Here is a 22278-nt window from a genome sequence, read left to right on the forward strand (position 1 = left end):
AAGTACTGCATAATCGACGCAGTTACGCGAGAACGAGGGTTAAACCGCAGACTCGTTTAAAAAAAGCATGTAAAGTCGAGTCGAGCGGTTTGTCAGAACTCAGTTGATGATCGTTTGGTGGTACTATTGGGGAACGTTCGTGCGAAGAAGGAGAATGCATCGTTTTTAGTCTTGGACGTGACCGCTCGAAAAAGCATCTGGCGGGCAGCGTGCTTATTCGATGCCAAGTAATTTGTACGAATTAAAGAGAACGAGACGGATCGCGAGCCATCAGAACTAGACACTCGGCTCGAAGTAATTAGGGGGTTTCGGCCGCTGTCCGACACTCGGCGGTTTACGTGGCGGCGGTGGTGGTGGTGGTGGTGGTGTAAGTCTCGGGCGTGTTCTCTTCAATCAGAATTCCCAATTAACGGGAATATATCATTCCACGTAAACACGCCGCGGCCGGCCGTTTTAATTGGTATTCGCAGGCAGTAAATTAGATTAATACCTAATCAGCCTTCAAAACGGCCGCATTTAACCCGCGCAACGAAACCGTCCCGCCGAAAATCTTGCAGCGTCTCGCAACCTCGCCGGCAGTATCGCGCTACAAATTACCCGCGCGACGCGTCAATCTAATTAAAACACGTCCCGCGAGACGGCCGTAAATTACATATCGCGACAACGCTCGTTAATCTGCGACAACGAGGTTCGTCATCTTCGAGCGTGCCCGACAAAGCGCGCGCCAGAGAGACCAGCCGCGTTTCGTTTCGTTCCCGCGTGAACCGGCGAGACAGAAGAGGGTGGAAGAGACCGGACAGTGAATCGGGGCTTCGTTAGGAAGAAACCGCAACAATGTATTGTATACAATGATTCGCACCTCGAACAATAAAAGTAGCGCGGTGATTTCGGTCGGATGAAAAATGTTATTCGTTCATTACATTTTATTCTTATATTTATGAGAAAACCGTTTAGTACAGAAGAAGATAATACGCGAGAGAAAACAAAATAAAAATTATAGAAAAGAAATTGTTATTGCTATAGATTGATAAAAGTAATTGTTCAATATGCTGCAAGCAGGGACTGTTCAATCTGATTTTTTAAGCTACGAATTTGAATCATTTTATTAATACAATATTGAGATCCATATGTTGTGTGATGGTTTACGCTACGGAATAAAATAATATTCGATCACTTGTACGTTTCGTTTGAATGATTATTGGAGACGAAATATTGTTTTATCCTCTGATTACATCCAGTGCTACCCTTTTTTAATATGCAGCGCTCGAAGATTTGTATTTTTAAGCGAGCCTTCACGGTTACGCGAGTCAAAAGGCAAAATAACATCTTGGCAATGGTCGCATAAACACTTGTCTAATTTCGTACTAATAACATCGCACGAAATTGTTACGTATCGCTGCCAAAGAGAGTACATCTCGAATTCTCCTTAATCGCCAGTGATTCGATGCTCCCCAATCTCCTTTAGCTTGCTGCACACTGAAAAGTGTCCGCTATCTTGTTCGTGTACAAAGTGCTCAACGCAATTGAGGAATCCGACACATTACTCATTTCTGAGAAAACTGTGCACCGTCGTTGGCCGTACGATAGCTCGAATGACTAATAACGCGTCGATAACGGACGAGTTCGCTCCTCGAGGCGCATCACGCTCCCGAGTGTTCTCTCTCTCCCCTATCCCTACTTGGCACTTTCTTTCGTGCCTAATAGGCTGATCCCGGCGAGAACCGGGATAAATAAAGAATCGCGTGAATTGTAGTCGATGGAGAAGAAATCGACGGCTCGTGCCTCGATATTCAACGGAATTTCCAGCCGAGCGAGGATCTACGACGTCGTAAATCTCCCGGCGACGCGGCGCGAAACCGATGCGATACTAAATAGAAATATGGATAACTGGCGCACAATGCGAAAGAAGCGAAATAAATTACAGCAACCGCCTCCTGTCGCGGCGAGCACCGACCGGCGAAAGGAGCGCCGATGATTTAATAATTGTTGCCGATAAACGAGCCATCGAGCGCCGCTAATTGAATCGCGCGCGCGCGCGCGCGAGCGCAGAAGCCGCCCCGCGATCGGCTCTCTCCCGAGCGGTCGCCGAAGAAACGCGTCGCGTTCCGCATGAAAATTGAGACAATGGACGGAACGGCGTTTTATCGGGACATCGAAAACCGCGGATAAAAGGACCGAGAGTTTATTAACCTTGCATTGTTGTTCGCGGATCTTTTTTTATCGTCGACCATATTTCATGCCCGAAGATTGGTCGGTAGCGTGTCTTCTTATGAAACGACCGGCTGGGTGGAGGCCAACTTTCTGTCTGGGAGGAACTTAGCGATGGTCATAAGCGATTCATCGCCTGATTGCGACGTTTTCCCGCTGAAACACTACACGCTCTCCTCTTTACCGAACGGCTATTATTGTTTATTCTCCTCGTCGGCGGTCGCCTGCATCGACGAATCGAAAAACGAATGCGCAATCGTGCCGCGTTACCGCGGAGACTTGATACGGCGAGTACAAAGAACATAATATAATATTAGGTAATACCAGTAGTTTCTGTATCATATAGCGATACTTGCGGGTTTAGGAACATCTTCTTCCTAGGATTTACTTTCAAACATTTTCAATTTTCATTTCATGACAGCAGACCACAGCAGTACTTTCATATTATACTGTCATTATAATTTTCGTACAGTAAAAGTCGTCGCGAGGCTAATTACTATTAAATGCTTATTATCTCTCGTCCATCTGATCGTACATTGTCGACAGTGACAAGCGTTTCACGGTTCCATACGCACGCAGTAATCTCTAATCAGAGACCACCTCCGCCCGTGAATAAAAATGTTCGTCTCGCCGCGAGAAGTTCTCGAGCGTGGACTCGCTTGGCAACCCGTTGATGCCGTGCTAGCTCGCCCATCAAGATTCCCAGGGGCTGCCAATCTCAGCGAACATTCCCAGTCCGCGCCTGCTGGAAGGCGCGGCCCGGTCGCGGATTCGCGGAGCGTTAAAGAATCCTCGGCGATCCGCTCGGTCTCGATCGGCCGGCGTTCGAACTTCCCCGAAGGGGTTACCAAGCGGGGAACTGGCGGCGGGTGTTGGCCGAGCAAATGAAGAGCCAGCGAGACAGAAGCGAGACAGGAAGGCGGGCAAAAAGCGGGCGAAATCAGTGCCCGTGAATCGCCGGGCCCCCGACACGCCGCTCATTTACGCGCGTACGCGCGCGTCTCTCGTATCTCCGGCACGCATCGAATACGCGGCCACGGCGTGGATCGGGTTCACGGTGCGCTGGCGCTCGCGCTCGCGCGGAGCGGAAAAGGGACGGCGCGATCGGGACGGAGCGGCTCGGAGCGGTTTTTCGAGCGCGTTGCGGTTGTGGGGAGAGCTCCGTCGTCGGGCGTCGCTTCCGACTGCGTCGTCCCTGCCCGTTCGCTTATAAATAACACCATCTCCCCGTTTCTTCGCGCGTTTCGCAGTTTTTCTCTTCCTCGGCGCGGCGAGGGCGAACCGGCTGCCTCGCTCGCAAGCCTAATTAATATCACGTGATGAGCGATCGCGGCAAAACCTCCGGCTGGCCGAGAGATCGAGCGCGAACGCGCGCGATAAAGAGGGCCAGCGCGACTGGAACGCGCTGCAACGAGCAGATACGCGGCCGCGATCCGAGACAGAGACGCGGGAGCATAGAGGAGATATTGTTCCGCTGTTTCGGCCGGAATGTTCACCAGGAAACTACTGTCTTCGCCCATAGCTCGACGGCCATCTTTGTTTTGCCGGAGAACTCGTCCGCGTTTCATTCTCCGCTCTGTCCCTTGCCCGAGGCTGCTATCCGCTTCCGATAGATCCAACTATAATGTCGTTCAAAATTTTTGTCTCCTGACAATTCACAGAATTTTTGTATCATAACCTCTCCAGATTACATCCACTTCGCTCGGTATTTCTCGCTTAGATGTAACATTGCACTGAAATAGTTGAACGGTCCATGATCACGAGGCGAGTGTTGAATTCGCGACGATGCCATTGAAACATTTCGTTAGAACAGGCTAATGGAATACCATGGGCGGTTTGTAGGTTACTAAAGTCGAGGAGCTTCGAAATGGAGGACAGTGGGAACGTGTCGCGGTTGCATCCGCGATTGCATTCGATTAGCGATCCGCGGCAATAAAACTGCGAAGGGAACGCGAGGATCGAGTAGGCCGTAGTAGATAACGGGTCGGGTCGAGACAGAGAGAAAGAGAGGAGGCGGCGGCGGCGGCGGCGGGAAAGAGAGAAACGGAGCAGCAGGTCGGACGGAGCAACAAAACCGTCGGGATATAGAGGACACATTGTACGCGGAGGCCGGCGAACGAGAGCAGAGAAACACGTCGTGGCGAATCGACTCTCGCACCATCTCGTCAACGAGCACTCGGGGGCTGCGTGTTGTGTGTTCGTTACTGGCCCGATAGCATCTTCTCTTTTTCTCTTTCTTCTCGCTTCGCAGCGGCGTGCCCGGGCTGTTTTTTTTACCTTGTTCCTTCGACATCGCCGCCCTTCTTTCCCCCGACGAGGACGTCGCCGCCGCGCCGGGCTCGTGAAGTGTCGAAGACCCGACGGCTTCCTCCGCGTCCCAGAAACCCGTGGAAACGAAAGAATCGCGTTGCCTCGGATGAAACGAGTCGCTGTCGTTGCAGCAGTAGATTCATACGGTAGTCCGTTCACTTGGACGACAATTTACTCGACCGACGCCGAGCTCCTGCTGCGAACGCAGCGATCCACTTAGTCGAACTTTAATTACTTGATCGAAAAATTCTCGACGCCGGGGAGAATTAAGCGCACTTCCATTACATTAACGACTCGGTTACTGCTCGGTCCTAATGAACCGTGAGTTCTACTGCAGAACTATTCGAAGAGGTCGCGGAGCTACGGTCGTGACTATTGTAAAGATGACAAGGTCGCTAATAGACACTTCTTCGTGGTTTGGCTCTGTTCTCAGGTACATTTCGACCCTGAGTGTACATATTGTTGTCTGGATTTCTGGGAATTAACTTTGCTTTTTCACATGTTTGCTGAAAATTTGAAAAAGATCTAAAAAGGCTAGCTTACAAAATATGTTCAGGTGTAATTTAGATATAGGATAATGATAGTATAGAACAATTAATTATAAATAAAAGAAATTCATAAACATTCTCAAAACAGTAATAGCTCCTTTAGCCAGTTAAAAGATACTCGCGTAATTTTCGTTTATTCGACAATCTCAGGGATAACCCAGGTACCCGAAAACTCCATAAATGAATCATCCGCAAATTTCCACTTTTATGGATTCACTGTAAAAATCTGAACATGAGAAAAATTTATTTTCCTGTCAAAATAATTTTGTATGCTTCAATCATATTTCACAGCCCTGCTAGACACTAGAAGACCAACAGGGTTGAAACAGGAGTATCACGGGTGTCGGACGCGGTTCGCCACGCGGACCCCAGAACCGCCGAAGACAATCGCGCAACAGAGCAATCGCTTTCGGTTGTCGGCGCGGCGTATAGATCACGCATTCAATTCCATCGATCCCGTTCGCAGATCACCAGCGACGAACAGTTTAACAGGCAGTTCAAGCCCGGGCCAAATTGGCTCCCGATTTTATAACCCCACCGCGGCAGTTGAACCCGGTATTTACGGGACGCGTAACCGGGTAGCGCGGCCGGGGCACTTTTCACTTCGTTATCCGGCCCCCTGCACCCAGCCCGCGCGATCTCTTTATTGTCCATCGGGATTGCTTTTATCTCGCGCTTCGGACGATACGTGTCGACTTCCAGCTGCTTCTAATTATATCGTTCCCCTTTGTTCGTTCAGATAGCCGCGTTGAGAATCGTTTGATGTCGACTTACGTTGACATCCGCTTTGTGGACGGCCGGTTATTCTGATAATAGGTTCTTACAGCTCACGCGGGCCGGATCTTCGCGGCGAAGGCTCCGAGTTCCTGGCTCCGCTCGCCAGAAATCTATTCTGAACCGCCGTTCATGGTACAAACCGATCGCGTTTCTGAAGCGGGGCACACGTAAGGCTTGAATCAACGCATTTCTGACAAGTCGGTGGCGCGTTTATAAGATTACGTTCGTTTTGGATGTTTGATGTAACCTGTAGCGTACTGTACACAGTGCACAGTGTAACACAGGGGCTCGATGTTTCAACGTTGCCGTACGGAGTTCCAAAGGTAACTGTACATGCTCTTCGCGTTGTACACGTGTCTCGAGTTCGTGCCGTTTACTGTTCTCACTTTCTTTAAATATCTGCGGACAGACGATTACGCGGTGTTCAAAGTTACAGACATAATAAGTTTCACGTTTCGTCCGCACTCGATTAGGAATCATGTTCGCGTCTAATTCATTTGTGGGTCCGAAACGCGGTTGAGCTGACAATTATTTCTGACAAATGTTGCTGCATTATCTTCGCGCATCCACTGTGTAAAAAATGAAACGCTTATGGTATATTAACGTTCCCTGCCGAGTGCCCACTTCGGAGTGAACACGATCGTTTCGCTTCTTTACCTTCGGTGATCTATCCCCGGACTGCGAATCTTTATACGAAACATCATTTTCCAGAACACAGGAGTCAAGCACCGTTTCTTTTCTCCGGTTATTAGTTTTAATATATTCAAATGAATGAATCAACGTTCTTAGTCTCTTTTAATCTTTACGCTGTTTTAAATCGTACCTGCTCACTTTTAGCATAAATGCATAATAGCCAGTTTGCTTATCATTTTGCGTGTAGAAAACGCGCCGCGAAAAGCGCAGCCATGTTCGCGACACGCATCTATGGGACGACCTGATAGTTGCTCGAGATTTTAAATATTTGACCATTGTGAAGTACGCTTTGAATCATGCTTCGTGTCGTCGAAGTAGCAGAAAATTCCTCGAGTTCGAACGCCGGCGTAGCCTCCGCCCCAGAGGTTCTAAGATGGCGGGACTGGGCTCGTTCCATTAGACGCTGATTGCGAATTGTTCCTATCGCTTCGTGCCGTATCGAAACGCGCTCGATTCGTTGTCAGTCGGTTGGCAGCGACCTCCAGCCAGTTCCATGCGTGTTCACCTGGACGACGAAGGTGGAGGTGGGGTGTAGAAGGAAGGAGAGAGACCTCGTGTGTGTGTGTGTGAGAGAGAGAGAGAGAAAGAGAGAGAGAGAGGGAGCGAGGGCGGAGGCAGAGCGCGCGGAGCCGTGCTTTCGAGGAGTCGCTATCTGAGGGAGCACTCATCGCGGTCGCTTCGTTATCGTCCGCGCGGAATCATAATGGACCATAATTGCATAAATATAATGTTAATTAACAATTAAGATTGCCGCTTTGCCTAATTGAATTGCCGCTTCTGCTACCACCGGGGGCCGTAGCCGGGGCCGACCGGGGGCCCGGGTTTCCTCCGAGTCTGTGCCGTGAGGGTGGAGTGGGGAGGGGGCCGGCAAGAGATTGCGGGGGCTCTCTCCGTGGTGGGTTTAAGCGTTACGGCGTATCGGAAAATTATGCCGATGGCCCCGGCTCGAGTATGCACGTCCGATACCTGGCCTCGTCGACAGCGAACGTGACTCTCGTTTAGAAAAACGTCGTGTAGTATAGCATTCGGAGAAATAAAGGAGGGTGGCGCGCGTCCCCCGCCGCCGCTCCCTCAAAGCGGGATTCCGCGGCGATAGCGAGAGAGAGTTCGTGAAAATAATGCCCCGAGAAAATTACGAGTCGGACCCGTCCGCTAATTATGCCCGAGGGAAGGAGGGAACGCGCGGTTTTCTGGCGTTTCTGCCGCCTGTTCCGCGATCGACGACGACGGGGGGGCACCTTCCTCGAACCGGCCAGCCTCGAGCAGTCTCGGCCCGAGGTCGTTGAACCGGTCCATCGATGCCGCATCGATCGTGTTCCGGCCGGAACACGGAATCCAGGGACGCAATTAGCGGCGTGCAGATGCAATAATAATTAATTCCCGTTAATCCCCGCGGAGTGCACCGAGCCACGGCACTCGGCGCGATACAAATGACAAGACCGATACACACGCTCGACGCCGATTCTTCCGCCGTGGTCCTCCTCCTCCTCCTCCTCCTCGCCCCGTCCTTCGACTCCTCTTTGACTCTTCTCAGCCGACCCGCGCGTCCCCTTTTGTATCCGACCAACAGATTTCACTCGATTCCTTTTTTTTTCGTTTCAGATGGTCCAGGCGATCCAGGTCCTCCGGTTTCACCTCCTCGAGCTCGAAAAGGTGAGTACGCACTCGACGATTGCCAGACACGGGCCCATTCTCGCCGCGCGACGTCGCGCGGACAGGCTCGATGGCGCAGCGTGACCATGAATTTTTCCGTTATTATTGAACGGTTGTTTTATTCTGGGATCGCCGGTTATGTTCCCGTGGCTTGTAAATTAAGTATCGCCGAAACGTATTTGGATGTAAACGGAAGCCGCGCTTGATTTATCCATGATACATGCCGAAGATCGATAGCCGTGGCAATAATTTGTCCCGATGTAAGGATCGGTGGACGTGGCTCTAGCTAAATGCTCGGGGACAATCAATGCGACCGGCACAAGACCGCGACGTTCCTTGTTCATGGTCGAAGGTTTTTATTACCATAGATCCATGGAAATTTAATGAAATCCGTCTTTGCGGTTGCATTGGAGACACCTCAAGGTTCGCGCGCTACCTAGACCAAAATAATCAATGCTACGTAGACATAATCAATTGGCCGTTCACCAGGCGTCGACCGTCCACCTGACGAAACTGTAGAAACGGCGTCGTCGACGATAGCCTCGATCGACCGCGACTACTCGGTTCGTTGTCCCAGTTTTTGAAATTACTCGGAGGTGTCATGAGCTACGAAAAATTGATGACGTCGATGATCGACGATCGTCAGCCCCCGACGTACGCGGCACAGCGACCCTGGTGCCAAACGAACAGTCAACAGCTCCGCGTACTCCCGCGTATTCTCGCGTTCGCTCCAATTGTTCGGGATTACCGGCGTCGCGGTAGATAAGCCGTCCGTAACGCTTGAAAAACAAGTGTTACGAGCGGGGCCGCAATTTCCCGTAATTGTAGTGAAAGCTCGGCACCACCCGTCGTCGTTGTCGTCGTCTATGGTATACCTCGCCGGCCGGCTCGAGTCGCCTTCTAGCGTAAGTGGTGTCATTTAGCTGTCCAATGGCCGGCCAGCCGGACGGACACGTTGCTCCGCAGTTGTTTGCATCGGGTCGGCCATCTTCCTCACCTGGGCTGCGCGGTTTTTGCCTGCTTTTTTCCTCCGCCTCGTGGGAAATTGACTCGGCCGTTTCGCTCGCAATTTTTATCAATGAGCAGGCTACCATCCTCCATGTAGGAAACTCTATCAGCATTTCGGTGACCGATGGATACTTAGGTATCTACATTTTCTATTCACGCTTTTCAAGCGGACGCAGTTCATTTCATTTTGCTACTACAAGGCTCATCTTTTTGTACGATTTGCCGCAGTACTTCGTCACGGTTATTGACAATTATAAATTATAATTATGAATTCTAAATGCCCATGAAATTTTTTAACGTTCTCGAGCTGCCAATTTCATTTTCATAATAAATGCAAAAAATTCTGAATTTCTTAATTAATTGAAACGGCAACGGGTCCTTTGAATCGAAGGGAAAGAAAATGCTGCTTTGGCGACGAGTTCAGGGTGCGAGGGGTCGGACTTAGTTGTGAAAGGAATATCGCCCGGCGCATAGGACTTTGCAGATCTCTTATCGCTTCCGTGGTTTAATCGACGACACGGTGAATGGGGATTAATTGAAGCGAGCCGTTCGGTTAATATTCCGCGCGGGTATTTCGGGAGCACGACGGATAAATATTGCATTAGAAGGCGGCGGTTTCGGCTCGTTTTTCTCTCGGCTAACGATTGATAACTGTTCGACGAGTAAAGTGGAGGGCATCGGAAAGTTTTCGAAGGGGGTTCTCTTTGCGCGGCCGCTGAATATACCGGGGCGGGCCCCGGCCGGCCAGGCGGTTTTTGCGGCGATATTTTATCATACGAAATAGCGGACATCCATCGCATTTCCATCGAAATGGCAGCTGACGTGGCGGCAGCCATTGGCTCCGACGGGCAAGAGGCCGCTCGCCCCTCGGTGCTCTCCCTCTTCGACAGGCCCGCCTGGATCGCATCCTCGATCCTGCAATTTCATAGCAATTTTCCTCATTTGCCCCGATTACATTATTATAAAGGCCTACCGGCGAATTTCGGGGGCCATTCTCCGCCCATCGATCCACTCTTCGTCGATTCTCCTCGGTGTCCTCTTCGCCTGCACTTTGCCAACAAGAACACGAATTAGTGCGCTGCATAAACTGCTCGCGTTTACGATTTTAATCCTTCCGTATAAAAAATAACAAAGCTGTAATTCTTTCGGTCTAAATGTTATAATAACAATTAGAATACACGTCTCATTGTTATTTTTATAAATTAATATAGAACAGCTATCAGTGCTAAGGCTAATATAATACTAAGGATATGGAATCAATTGTCTATTTTTCTACGAATTTGTCTTTTTCTCCATTCTTACATCGTCTTTTTTCGAACATGTCTACCGTGTAAAAAAAAATTGGGTATCTTTCTATGAATTTGGTAAAACTAGGGTAGCATTATTATAGCCGGTACCGTACAAATACAGTAACAATAGTAGCTCTCAACCACGTTACAAAAGTTTCATAGCGCAACCAAAAGCAAATCTTTAACATCACAAGAATGGGGATGAAGTTGGTTCACCTGATTTTCCTACACCTTCCTGCATCATCCGAAACGAATTCATCGTTTCAAATTTACTTTCAAGTTGCTTAATAACATTCTAGAATCGCGCATAACTTGTTCGAGCAGACGATCGCAATTGCACGGACGATAAAAATGAACGAGCGCTTTTCGGTGCCGTCAGAATCCAGCTTCCTCGGCGAAATTGTGTCTCCCGAGGGGACAACAGGGCCGTATCCGATCGTGTCCCAGGACCGCGGGTCGCGCGCTCGTAGATTTCGAATTCGATGGGCGATTTATTTCGGCGATATCGGCGCTGACCGGCGAAAAGCCGCGACAAAACCTGGCCGCAATTTGGCACGGTGCGAGTCGCACTGGCATCGACGGTAATGAAGATTGAAACGTTCCCGGGTCCCCGGGGCCCCCGGAGACGAGACGAGACGAGCCGAGCCGAGAGACGAGAGAGAGACGCGGGCCGAGACGGGCCGGGCCGGGCCGGGACGCGAGACGGGACGGGATGGGACGGGACAAGACGCGAGCGAGCAAAGCGGAATGCAGCGAACGCGCGATGAAGAAGATTCCATAAATATCTGCGCTCGGGGCGCGGAGCGCGGGGGGTGGTTGTCCGGTATGGAAGGGGGAAGGGAGGCTGAAGCAGCAGAAGCAGAGAAAAAGATGGAGGCGAGACGATAGAGAGAGAAGGACGACCAATGGAGGGAGAGGCATGGTAGCCCGCGGTGCTGCGCTTCGTGCATTTAACATTTTCGAGCCAATCGCGTATTAGCATAATTACGTTTTGCCGGGGCCCGGTGCGCGGAAGGAAGGGCCACTTCTCTTCCTTTCTCTCTCGCCCTCTCACTCTCTCTCTCTCTCTCTCTCACTCTCTCCCTCTCTCACTCTCCCCCTTTTCGTTTACCTTCTGCCAACCTCTCCACCCCTCTCCTTTCCCGACCGTTTCTCTTTCCACGTCGGTCTTTTCTGAGTTGCAGCTCATACCACGGCATCTTTGTCTCTCGCCGTAGCCCTTCCTCTCTCTCACCCTGTCGCTCGTTCTCCCTTCGACCTGCACTCGTGGCCGGCGCGGCGTATGTACACGCCATCACCGGTTAGAGAGCGGTAAATTTCTTATGGGGTATTATGGCGCACAGTGCATACCAACGGGATTCATACTGGCGCAACCCGCGGACAACCCTTCTACCCCTCCCCGCCCCGGAGGAAACTGGTTCTAACTTATACCTAGGCATCTTTCTCAGCTAGGGACATCCGCGTGCTTCCTCCTCCTCCTTCTTCTTCTTCTTCTCCGTTCGTTCGTTCGTTCCGACGTTGCGCTGACGTTTTTTGCCGGTGTCCCCGGGGACATCCGGGTTAACCGTTTCGAGGATGCGCTGCGCCAGCCGGAAGATCACGGATCGACGGAGCGACCGATCCTTTCGGTCTCTGCGTGCCGGTCGATTCGGGGACCCGCTTTTGCTCGGTCAGAATTTCTAGGAGTCGCCGTTCTTACTAAGTTCGATGCATCCGGAATCATAAAAATATTCGGAATTGTTCAGGATAAAATTAACTGATTTTATGCGTTTATGACAAAATTGGTAGACTCAATGCAAAATGATAAGACAGTTAAAAAGATCTGAAGATATTGTATCACTATCAACTTGTTAGAAATATTAAGGAAAGAAATAAGTGTTTATTGAGCAGTTCTGGCAGCTTGTAATTATTCTTTTGCTGTCACACGGGATTAGAATGTCTCACATTTTTTCGAGACCGATATTGTTATGTGAAGAATAGATTTATCAACTAATTCCATATGTAATATTTGCATGTGAGGTATCGAGTTAATAAATAAGACATGTTCTAGAACAAGTAAATCATACCTTAAAATTTTTGGATCTCAATATTATTGATAAATTTTGAGTAGAAGTTGTTTAAAAATTAAACCATATTTAATTCATGTCGGAATTTTGACAGTGAAAAGTGAATGGAAAATGTTTCTTTTTTTTAATGTTTATCTTTCTAATATAATGAACGGTAGCCCTAGAATACTTAAACTTCCAAGAATTTAAATTTGGATAAGCTTGGACAAATGGTAGTTGAGTATCTAGAAGCTTGGGCGGGAGGATGACGACCGGGCTAACACCGGGATTCCGTAAACAATTGGCGCTGATCGTCGAACACGAAGTCAGATCGGCGGGAAATGGAGAGGGAAGGAAGCGTCTGGTGACACCCGGTATATAGGTATCCCTGTGCGTGCGGTAAGGGATGGTCAGGTTGTGAATCGGGAGCACGGAAGAGGGACCGAGACAGACACCCCGAAACCTTCATTACCTTCGGCTTCAAAGGAGCCCATTGTGCCGTAAATGGGGTTCGCTCTGCGCTCCTTTTTTTCGTTCCTTGGTTCGTACGTACCCTGGATCCGTTCCATTCTTCGCCGTTTGCCTTTCCGAGAGCCCGTCAACAGAGGGAGGATGGCGGAAGGAGAGCGGTTCGTACAGCGCGCGGCGCGGCGCGACGAGACGAGAGGGGGGGGGGGGGGGGGGGGGGGGCGGGGGGGGGGGGAAGGGGGGGGTCGGAGGATGAGTAGGGGGGGGTAACAAAGGGGGGGGGGGAGGAGGGAGACACTTGTTCGCCGGTTCCTTCGTTTACCTAAATTCTCGAGTAATTTCGGGGGTCGGGATGAAAGGGAACCACGCGGCGGTATAATGTCGCCTCGTGCGGAACCTCCCCTCGCGCGATCGAGGGGGAGGAGGGACGAGAATAAAGACGGGGAACAAGAGAGCCGGGCGAACCTTCGGGGCCGTTTAAGAAGTCTTTGAATCGAGAACTCGTTTCGAGGCCTGCGCGCGACCGCGGCTTCGCTTCCCGCCGCGCCGCGGCGACAAGTTTCTTCGTCACCGTTTAATCGCGTCAACTCGAGAGAGAGATTTTTTCGCCCGTAGGAACACGAGGAATTTATCTTTGCACACGTGGGACGACGACCGAGCAGTTCACCCGTTGTGCTCGCGAGAAGGAACAAGTTAAAGAGAAACAGCGCCGGAGAGAGACAGAGCGAGGGGGGAGGGAGAGGGAGAGGGAGAGAGACGGAGCCGGAGCGCGTATTCGAGGAAGAAACAAGTCCGCGGGCACCGGGTGAAATCCGGCCGACAATTTCTCTTCTGGCGCGCGTACAAACCGACACCCCTGTCCGCGGAGCTTGTTAAATCGGCCATAAAATTGGAATAATCTCGAGTTACAGCGTCGCCGGTATCGCGCGGCCATTGAGTTTCTTCTGGCGCTTGTACACACACCGAGCGAAGCTACCTTCCGGTAATGGCGTTGCCTCTGGTGTCGCATGTACCCACGGAGAACACGAGAAGCGTTCGCGGGGACGTAATGAAAGCGATACCGTCCCTTTGCCGCTCTCCACCTTCGCCTCTCCTCTCGCTCTCGCTCTCTTTCTCTTTCCCTCGCTCCTTCTTCTTCTTCCATGCCGGTGCTTTTATTTCGGGACGCTCGAGGAAATTTACGCCCGCCTCGCTCTCGCGCGGAAATTAAATACCCGCTCGGATAATTCCGCCGATAGCAGTTCTCCGAGGGGCTTTCACCGCCGGAGAAAGAGAACTCGCGATCGGGAGGTCGCCGGCTGGAAACGGCGATCCTTTGAGACACTCGATATTTTCCGTGGCCCCCGCAAACCTCCCCTCGCCGCGTCCCTCTTCCACTCCTTCTTACGGTTCGTATCAGAAAATCCGAGAAGCACCGGTCCCCGCACGGATGAATTAGATACCAAAGAAGTGCACCGCGCTCTCGCTGCTCCGCCTAGCGTATCCTTGACTCTAGGACCGTGGTGTACAGTGTCAACCGTGCGGCCGTGCGAACGGTCAAACGATATGATACATCTGAAAGAGCGGATCTTGGTCCTCGACGTCGATTCGTACGGTACCAGTTGATTCCTCTTCCTTGCCGGGATCTTCGGGGACCCCCCCACGGCTCCTATTGGAGAACAGTTTCGCGCGGTGTCCGATTACCAACCGATCGTAGTACTCCGACTTTTCATTTTGTTTTCGTTTGTTCCCCATTATTCCGTATCGTCAACCAGAGAAGAACTTGGAGATCGCGCGAACTTCATGCACTTCGCAGTTCCAGGGTACATCCTTGATCACGAAACACTTTAATCTCTATTAGGGGAGGGATCTAGCTTTGGTGTCATTAATCATTGCCATAGACATCGATATCAATTTTTATTTTATTTTTTAAGAAATGATTAGGTACGAAACAGTTCTCAAAATCGAATAATGAGATGATAAAGGATTATTTATTAATGGTATGGTTTGAATGTCATTTAAAATATACTATTACATAGTGATGTGATATTAGATATACTAATGATAGATAAGACATTCAATACAATAATATTACAATGATGTAGCCTTAATGACTGGCACTCAGTATTTTCGTCATTACATAATTTTGTCGTCGTTCTTTCTTGCTGTTAGTTTCCTTATTTTTATTTATGACTTGTTTATATAACGTGCTCCGAATCTTAAATAAATACATTTATACAATAGATATTCACATTTACGATACATATAATGATTTAATTGGAAAGCATATCGAGTAAATTGCGTTAGCACATTTGAGAATAATAGAAAACGTTGTTGTTACAAGAATTTACATTTTTCCTGATTTCGTTAACGCGATTGTACCGAGCTGACGATTGTACACAACGGATAAGCGTTCAGCGCATCGTTCTCGTCGTAAGATAATGATTTTATAGGGGGGGATGGTGGGCAGAGAAGGTCGAAATGTATTCGCGCGCTAAAAAATGGCTCGATATCCGTGTTCCCGCGCGCAAGAGGTACACAGTGGGCCTTGTCGGTGTAGGTGAACATTCTGCTAGCGGGCCCCTTTCGGCGCGGACGTGGGGACGCAGGCGGAGAGGGGGACAACGATGGGCCCCGTTTCTTTTCTTCGGTGAGCATTGTCGGCCGGTTCGACTCGACTCCCGGTGGATCAAATTCTAACCAGTCCGGCATTATAGCCGCTGTCCTTCGGGGTCCTCTCCGCCCGCTCTCCGCGCCAGTTTCGTCCCCGCGTTAAAGAGAGTCTAGTCATCTCGTGGAGGCATTGTGTTACCTGCCGGTGGCCACGGAGAAAATTCTGGAGAAGTCCGCATCGGCATGAGAACCGGACCGTTCTACGCGCGCGTTGTCGTTGTGTTGGCGATGTATCGGTCTTTGTCAGTTCGCCACGCGGAACGCGATTTTCCCATGAAACGAGTCGAGGGTGGAGAAAGGCGCGCGCATCGAGGCTGACCAGGACGGGGGGGTACCGTGAAATATCGTATGCGCCGTTCGAACGTCGCGCGCGGCGGCGATCTCTGGAAAGAGGATCGGGTCCGTGCATCGGTTACCTCGCGCTCGATCAACGAGCCTTCCTTTCGCATACGCTTAACGCATGATAAACGCGTGCATTGTCTACGCTCGGTGTTAGCCACGACGGTCTTCCACCATTGGACGGTGCCGCCTACGGCAAAGATGGCCGTCTTCTCTATTACATATAAATGCCTAATAAGAAGAACGCCGTAAGTATCTGGCTAGGTGGATAGGTTGCCGTGAGGCAGAGTAGAGAAGCCTCGGTATCGGTGAAAGAGAGACGGCCAACGAAAGCGAAAGAAAGAGAAAGGAGTGGGAGAGGAATGGACAGATAGGGGGATAGAGGGAGAAGGAGAACGGGCTAGGTAGACCGAGCGCGTACGCGCTTGCAACGAGAGAAGACACGCCGCCTCGTAATGCGCCGGCCTTCCCCCGTCATTCCCCTCGACCCCCCCGTCCGTCGATTTACATATAACAAGATAACCGTTTTTATTTGCTTTTGCTTATATAATACATTTTTTCTAAACCGAATCAAGCGGCAAGTCGGTTCGGTTCGGTCCGGCGGCCGGCGGGGACGGGGACGGGGTCAGGGGAGACCGGGGAGGAAAAGGTACGGGAGGGGAGGATGAACCGTGAGGAGGACGCTGGAGGACCGAGTATCCTATAGGCCTGTCAGACCTCATTTGCATACATAACATTCTGGTCGACTGGACACCGGTCAGACCTCCTCTCTCTCTGTCTCCCTTCGATCCTGTCCCGTGGACGCGGCCAGTCTTGTCTCTCGCTGCCGGACTGCTTCCACGGCCTCGAGATGCAACGAACTCCTCAACGGTCCTCTCCTCCATCTTTGTGTATCGATACCAACGCTCGTATCGGCCGGATCTTTTGGTACCTTGGTCCGAGGTGAAAATACCGGGTGAACGGTTTATAGGGAACGGGAGAAGGGTCGCGCGTGTCGCCTTGCTTGTCCTTGCGGTCTAGGGTGCCCTAGGGGGTGTCCCGCTCCCTGATCGTTTTATGCTCGTCGCCCTCTCGACCTTGAGAAGCGTTCTCGCGGCCTGTACGATATAAACTAGAAACAAGCGAGATCCGTGCGCGGCGCCAGAATTAGTATACGTTGTAGATCGACACTCTTCGGGCGATGAGATATCGCGGGAGCCGGGAGTGGGGTTCAAAGCGGTCGTTAAAATGTCAAGCGTAAAGTTTAGAAAGGCGTCGAAACCGAACTCGGGAGCCGAGGACATTAAAACAAGCGCCGCGGCATCAATTAAAATCTTATTTATGACTTCCCTTATCTCGGGGCTCCGGCCCGAGCCGCGACAGCCCGTCCCGGGAGCGTCACGCTCCTCGGCAGGTCGTTAGTTTTAATACGGTGTTCCGGATCCGAGTGGAGCCCGACGCTAATTCGATTCTAAAATTTTGTGTTTCAGGTGCACGAACTCTGCGACAACTTCTGCCACCGGTACATCAGCTGTCTGAAAGGCAAGATGCCGATCGACTTAGTGATCGACGACAGAGAGAGCTCGAAACCGCCCGAGATTGGCAACGGTCTGGACGGTGGCGGGCCGAGGAGCACCGCGGACAGCACCAGCCACACGGACGGAGCCAGCACGCCGGACGTCGTGAGTACCTCACCATCGTCAACGTCTTATTATCCGCACGACGCGATTACCCCCCATCACCACCATCACCACCACCACCACCACCATCACCACCAGAACAATAATAACAATAATAATAATAATCACGCCGGTATCGGCAGTACCGCCACTACCACCCCCTTGCAACTGAGCCAAAACCAAAGCCAAAACCACCACCCTGCGCCGCAGTCGAACACCACCACTACTACTGCTATTACCCCAAGTAGCGCCGCCACAACTCCCAACTCCCTAAAGCGTTCGCACCAACAGATGATGATGGCAGCCGCGGCGGCATCCGCGATGGCCACCTCGCCGCACGCAGCCGCATCCGCGCCCCCAGCGCACGCGCACGCCGCCCTCGCCGCCTACCACAGCATCAGCTCGGCCGTTTATCCGTGCTCGTAATAGACGCGACTTCCGTGCCGATACCGCGAGACCTTTTCTCTTCTTATCACCGTGACACCCTCTCTGTTCTGTTCTGTTCTGTTCTGTCCCCTTTGCCGCTCTGCGCCGTCTCTTTGTCTTCGTCCACCAGCTGGCAAAACCCCCTCGTACGCGCGCAAGTCTGGCGTGTCTGGTGTCTTCGTCGTCTTCCGCCACCACTCTGTCGTACCCCCCCACGCAACCGGGTCACCGGAAATCGTCTTTCCCGAGCGTTGTTCGCCGGTCGCGCGCGCCTCCTCCTCTCCTCTACGTTTCCGAGGGAGCCGGAACTTTCGCGAGATTTTTGCGAGATTCTCTGCGAAAGTTTCGCGAAATTTTCTGCGGAGCCTCGCCTCGCCTCGCCTCGCCTCGCCTCGCCGCGATGCGACGAGCCGTTCCGGAGGGAAGCGAGTCGGCGAACAGCGAGTCACTCGAGGATACATATGTCTGTGTGCACCGAGCAGTCGGGTGGCTCAGCGGTCTCTTCAGGAGACCCTGGCCGTGTATTACCTTTTCTCCGGCGTGTCGAAGAGTCTCGAGGGGTTGTGTGTCGTCGTCGGGAGGGTGTCTCGATTGGGTCGTGGGTGACAGTTTGCCGCGCGATACCGTTGGACTGGCGCTACTTGACGGCATTTCCAGTACGTTGCTAGCGAGAGTGTCTCGTACTGCTCGCGAGCAAAGAACGAGTGTTACTTTGTTTGGCACTTGGCTGGCTTTTTAAGTTACATTCACGATTTCTATACTCTCTCTCTCTCTCTCTCTTTTTCTCTCTCTATGTTTCTTTCATTTTTTTATTATTATTTTTCTTCTGTCATGTTTAATTTCTCTGTCTCTTCACTTCTCTCTGTTGTTACATACATACACGGATATATATCCACATGCGTTCTCTGTTACTCCACTTGTTAAGTGTTGTTGCTCAAGCCGTAGAGAAGAGAGAGAGAGAAAGAGAGAGAGAGAGAGAGAGAGAGAGAGAGAGATCCTGTACACAGTGTGTACAGCGAATTCCACACGCTCGTTGGTAACGGAGGCGAACGTTTCCCGAACTGGTCGGCCAGATCGACGGGCACAGTCCATTTGCCCGGTGGCCACGCTCGATTACGCAAGATCGCGGCGTGCCCAGCGGTGAAGAACGCTTCTAAATTCGTCTCGGAGCCAGACACCGGCCGACAAGACACCTAGAGACTTTCGGCCAGCTTTCAAAACACGATCCTCCTCGGCCCCGAGTCCGACTTTGGACCCGACCGGGTCGCGTGGTACGCGTACACCGTGTTCTAGCCAGCGAGCGGACGACGTTACGCAATTTCGATTCAGCGTGTCGTCGCGGCCGCTCGATTCGCATCCTTTTCGTCGCGATGACACCGTGACGACGACGACGACGACGACGACGATGACGACGCTGACGACGACGATGACGATGACGGCGATGATGACGATGGCGACGACGATTACGATGACGATGACAACGACGACGACGACGACAACAACGACGAAGACTACGACGACGAAGACGACGACGGTGCAGCACGTGGTCTTCTCGCACCACGTGGTGCGCCGGCGACACACGCCGAGACCCCTCTAGCCCCCCGATACATCCCACTGTTCTGTTTCCTCCAAGGTCTTTCGCGGTCTATGCGGCACAGCGCACGGATTCGTTGGCGTACTAGCGGGCATTATGGGAAGGGCGAGACACGACGCGTGGCCCTTCCCGCTGGGGCAACACGGTGAGAGCTGAGGACTAGTGTTAGGCGAGAAACGTTGATGCGGAACGTTTCGTTCGAGGGAACGGGCGCGGGTCAGGTCGGTTTTTCTTCTTTCGTGTCGCGGTTTTCCGACCGGCACACGACACACACACACACCGCGTATTCTTTTCATCGGTCGACAGAATTGCGATCGTTCATTATCGTTTTGATTCGCGATAGACTCTCGTCCGAGAGGACGGATTTTTATCTTAGAATCGATGGTTTTTGCCGGTTTTTATCATCAGCTGGTCGGACCGCCGAGAAACCGTAGCAAACGGGAGCACAGGAACGTTCGTCTTCTTTTTCCCTCGTCTCCCAGATAATGATCGATACTGATCTCGTCACGCGTTCAGGGCAGATTTCGGTGTAGAACGCGGGCAAAAGGCGTCTAGGACCGTGTACAGCTCGCGAGATAGAGAGTGTGTGAGAGTGAGAGATAACGGAGCCGCTTCCGTGTATCGAAGCGCGAGCGATACGATTAATTGCTAAACGAACTATTAACCGTGATCAGAATATACGTAATAGGATTAAGGCTTCTAAGCGTGACAAAATGAATTTTGTGTCTATTTTTAAACGGAACGGTTCGGATCGTTAATTTAAGAGTCGCGTATATGCGGGTGCGAATGAGCGACGATTGCGCGAGAATGAGAGACAGAGAGAGAGAAAGAGAGAAAGAGTGAGAAATCGAAAGAGAGAGAGAGAGAGAGAGAGAGACGAGTGCGAATGAACCGACGTTCGAATTCGCGAGATCGTAGCGAAGGTAGACGTATAGTTTTTAATTTATTGAATAGTAGCTTCGACTAGTGGTAAAATCGGACGGATAGGACGTCGATCAAAAAGGACACGAAGGATTGTACGTGGCGTGCGAAAGATACGCGCGTGCGCGTCCTGCTCGGAACGCTGCTCGATCGAGAACAATCTCCTAGAATTTTAAATACAAAGACTGGTTCCCTTGCGTTACGTATACCGGACAACGAATCTTTTTTCGCCATTCTTCGCCGACTGACAGAGATTGAGCACGAACCAGCGTTCCGAGCAGAGCGTCACGATCGGTCCCGCCCGCGGACGGGATTCACGCGATCGAACGGTTCGTCGCGGAGACCGTGAAAATGCCGGAGAGTGAGAAAGAGAAAATGGAAAGAGAGCACGGAGATTCGAAGGCGCGATACCCACAAACCGTACGCGATCGAACCATCACCACACTAGGTCTCGGTACTCGTAACTAGGGAGTTGTGTGAGGTACAAGTCCTGGCCGGCAGGGCGCGCGAGGTCCACCCCCAATCCCCGTACTTAATAACCCTTGTACTCAACGATAAAACCTTGTGCAGAACGTGTATCTAGGAAGAGAGCGAGCGCAAGAGGCGAACGAGCCCCCCAGCTGGTGCCCTGACCGAGCCTCGGTCTCGGGGAGAGCTCCTTGACCCTGGAATTAGCATTTCTTACACGCGAAACCAGCGCACGCAACACTAACGTACACACGGATCAAACAAACAGGCACGCATAGACACACACGCATACATACACACACACAAACACACACACACACACGTGGACGAACGGGAAGGGCACACACAGAGAGAGACGAACGGTCAGGTATATGTACACACAGTCGTCATGAATCATAGCAGTACACGGGACTTTTACACACGACCGCGAGCGTTCGAGCCGAATCGCGTGCAAACCGCACACCGATTCGCGCGCGGCCGCGCAACATGCACGGGGCACGCGTCGGTGTGTGCGGGTCAGGGGCACGGATGATTCTTGCCGGCGCAGGAACAGCGAAGCGGAGGCTACCAGCCTGGTAAGAATCATCCGGGCGAATGATGCGCGCGCGCGCGCGCGAGCCCGTGTACACACAGCCGCCGGGCCACGTGAAAAAGTCGGGACAGAGACACTCGTACCCGGAGAGAGAACAGTATATATCACACAGGGAACAAATGTCGGCCCCACACGACAGGTACGTAACACGGAAACAGGGTGAAGGGCGCGGGGCACCAGACCGGAGGAGATGCTCGCCATCATGGGCTCCCCGATCGTGAGATACGCCGCTGCGATACGCCGCGGCGGTGCGCCAGATCGCAATCAGAGAAATTGAACGAACGAAAAGAAAGCAACAAGGGTGTACGGAGGTCGGAAGGTGGGCTTCGGCACCAGCCGGTCGGAACCCTAGTTACGAGTGCCGAACCTAGGGGTCGAGAGACCTCGTACGAAGGTCTCTCGGCTTTCTTCCTTCGCCCCCCTTATAACCCCCTCCCCAACTGGTTAGGGCCCCAGGAAACGACACACGGTGGAGTGTCGAACGGGGCTGGACTACATGCAACAACCAGGAAAAGGAGAGGATGGGAGAGAGAAAGATAAACCGGAAGTTCGAAGGTATGCACGACCGACACGGTGAACGCGTACGAGAGCGCGCGCGCGCGCGCTTTCGAGCGAAAACGCCGATCGAG

At 51.8% G+C, this 22278-nt stretch overlaps 1 protein-coding gene across 7 annotated transcripts in view; it reads left to right on the forward strand.

Moving 5' to 3' along the window:
• The window catches only part of Hth (Meis homeobox homothorax), a 570441-nt gene that overhangs the window by 61819 nt on the left and 486344 nt on the right, over nucleotides 1-22278 (forward strand). For all 7 annotated transcript variants that reach the window (XM_078179825.1, XM_078179826.1, XM_078179828.1 and 4 more), the window contains exons 5-6: nucleotides 8139-8189; nucleotides 17460-17651. In XM_078179825.1, the coding sequence (XP_078035951.1) occupies nucleotides 8139-8189; nucleotides 17460-17651 (243 nt within the window). The remainder of the gene's footprint in view (nucleotides 1-8138; nucleotides 8190-17459; nucleotides 17652-22278) is intronic.

This window comes from Augochlora pura, chromosome 4, assembly GCF_028453695.1.
Source record: "Augochlora pura isolate Apur16 chromosome 4, APUR_v2.2.1, whole genome shotgun sequence".
NCBI classification, from domain to species: domain Eukaryota; kingdom Metazoa; phylum Arthropoda; class Insecta; order Hymenoptera; family Halictidae; genus Augochlora; species Augochlora pura.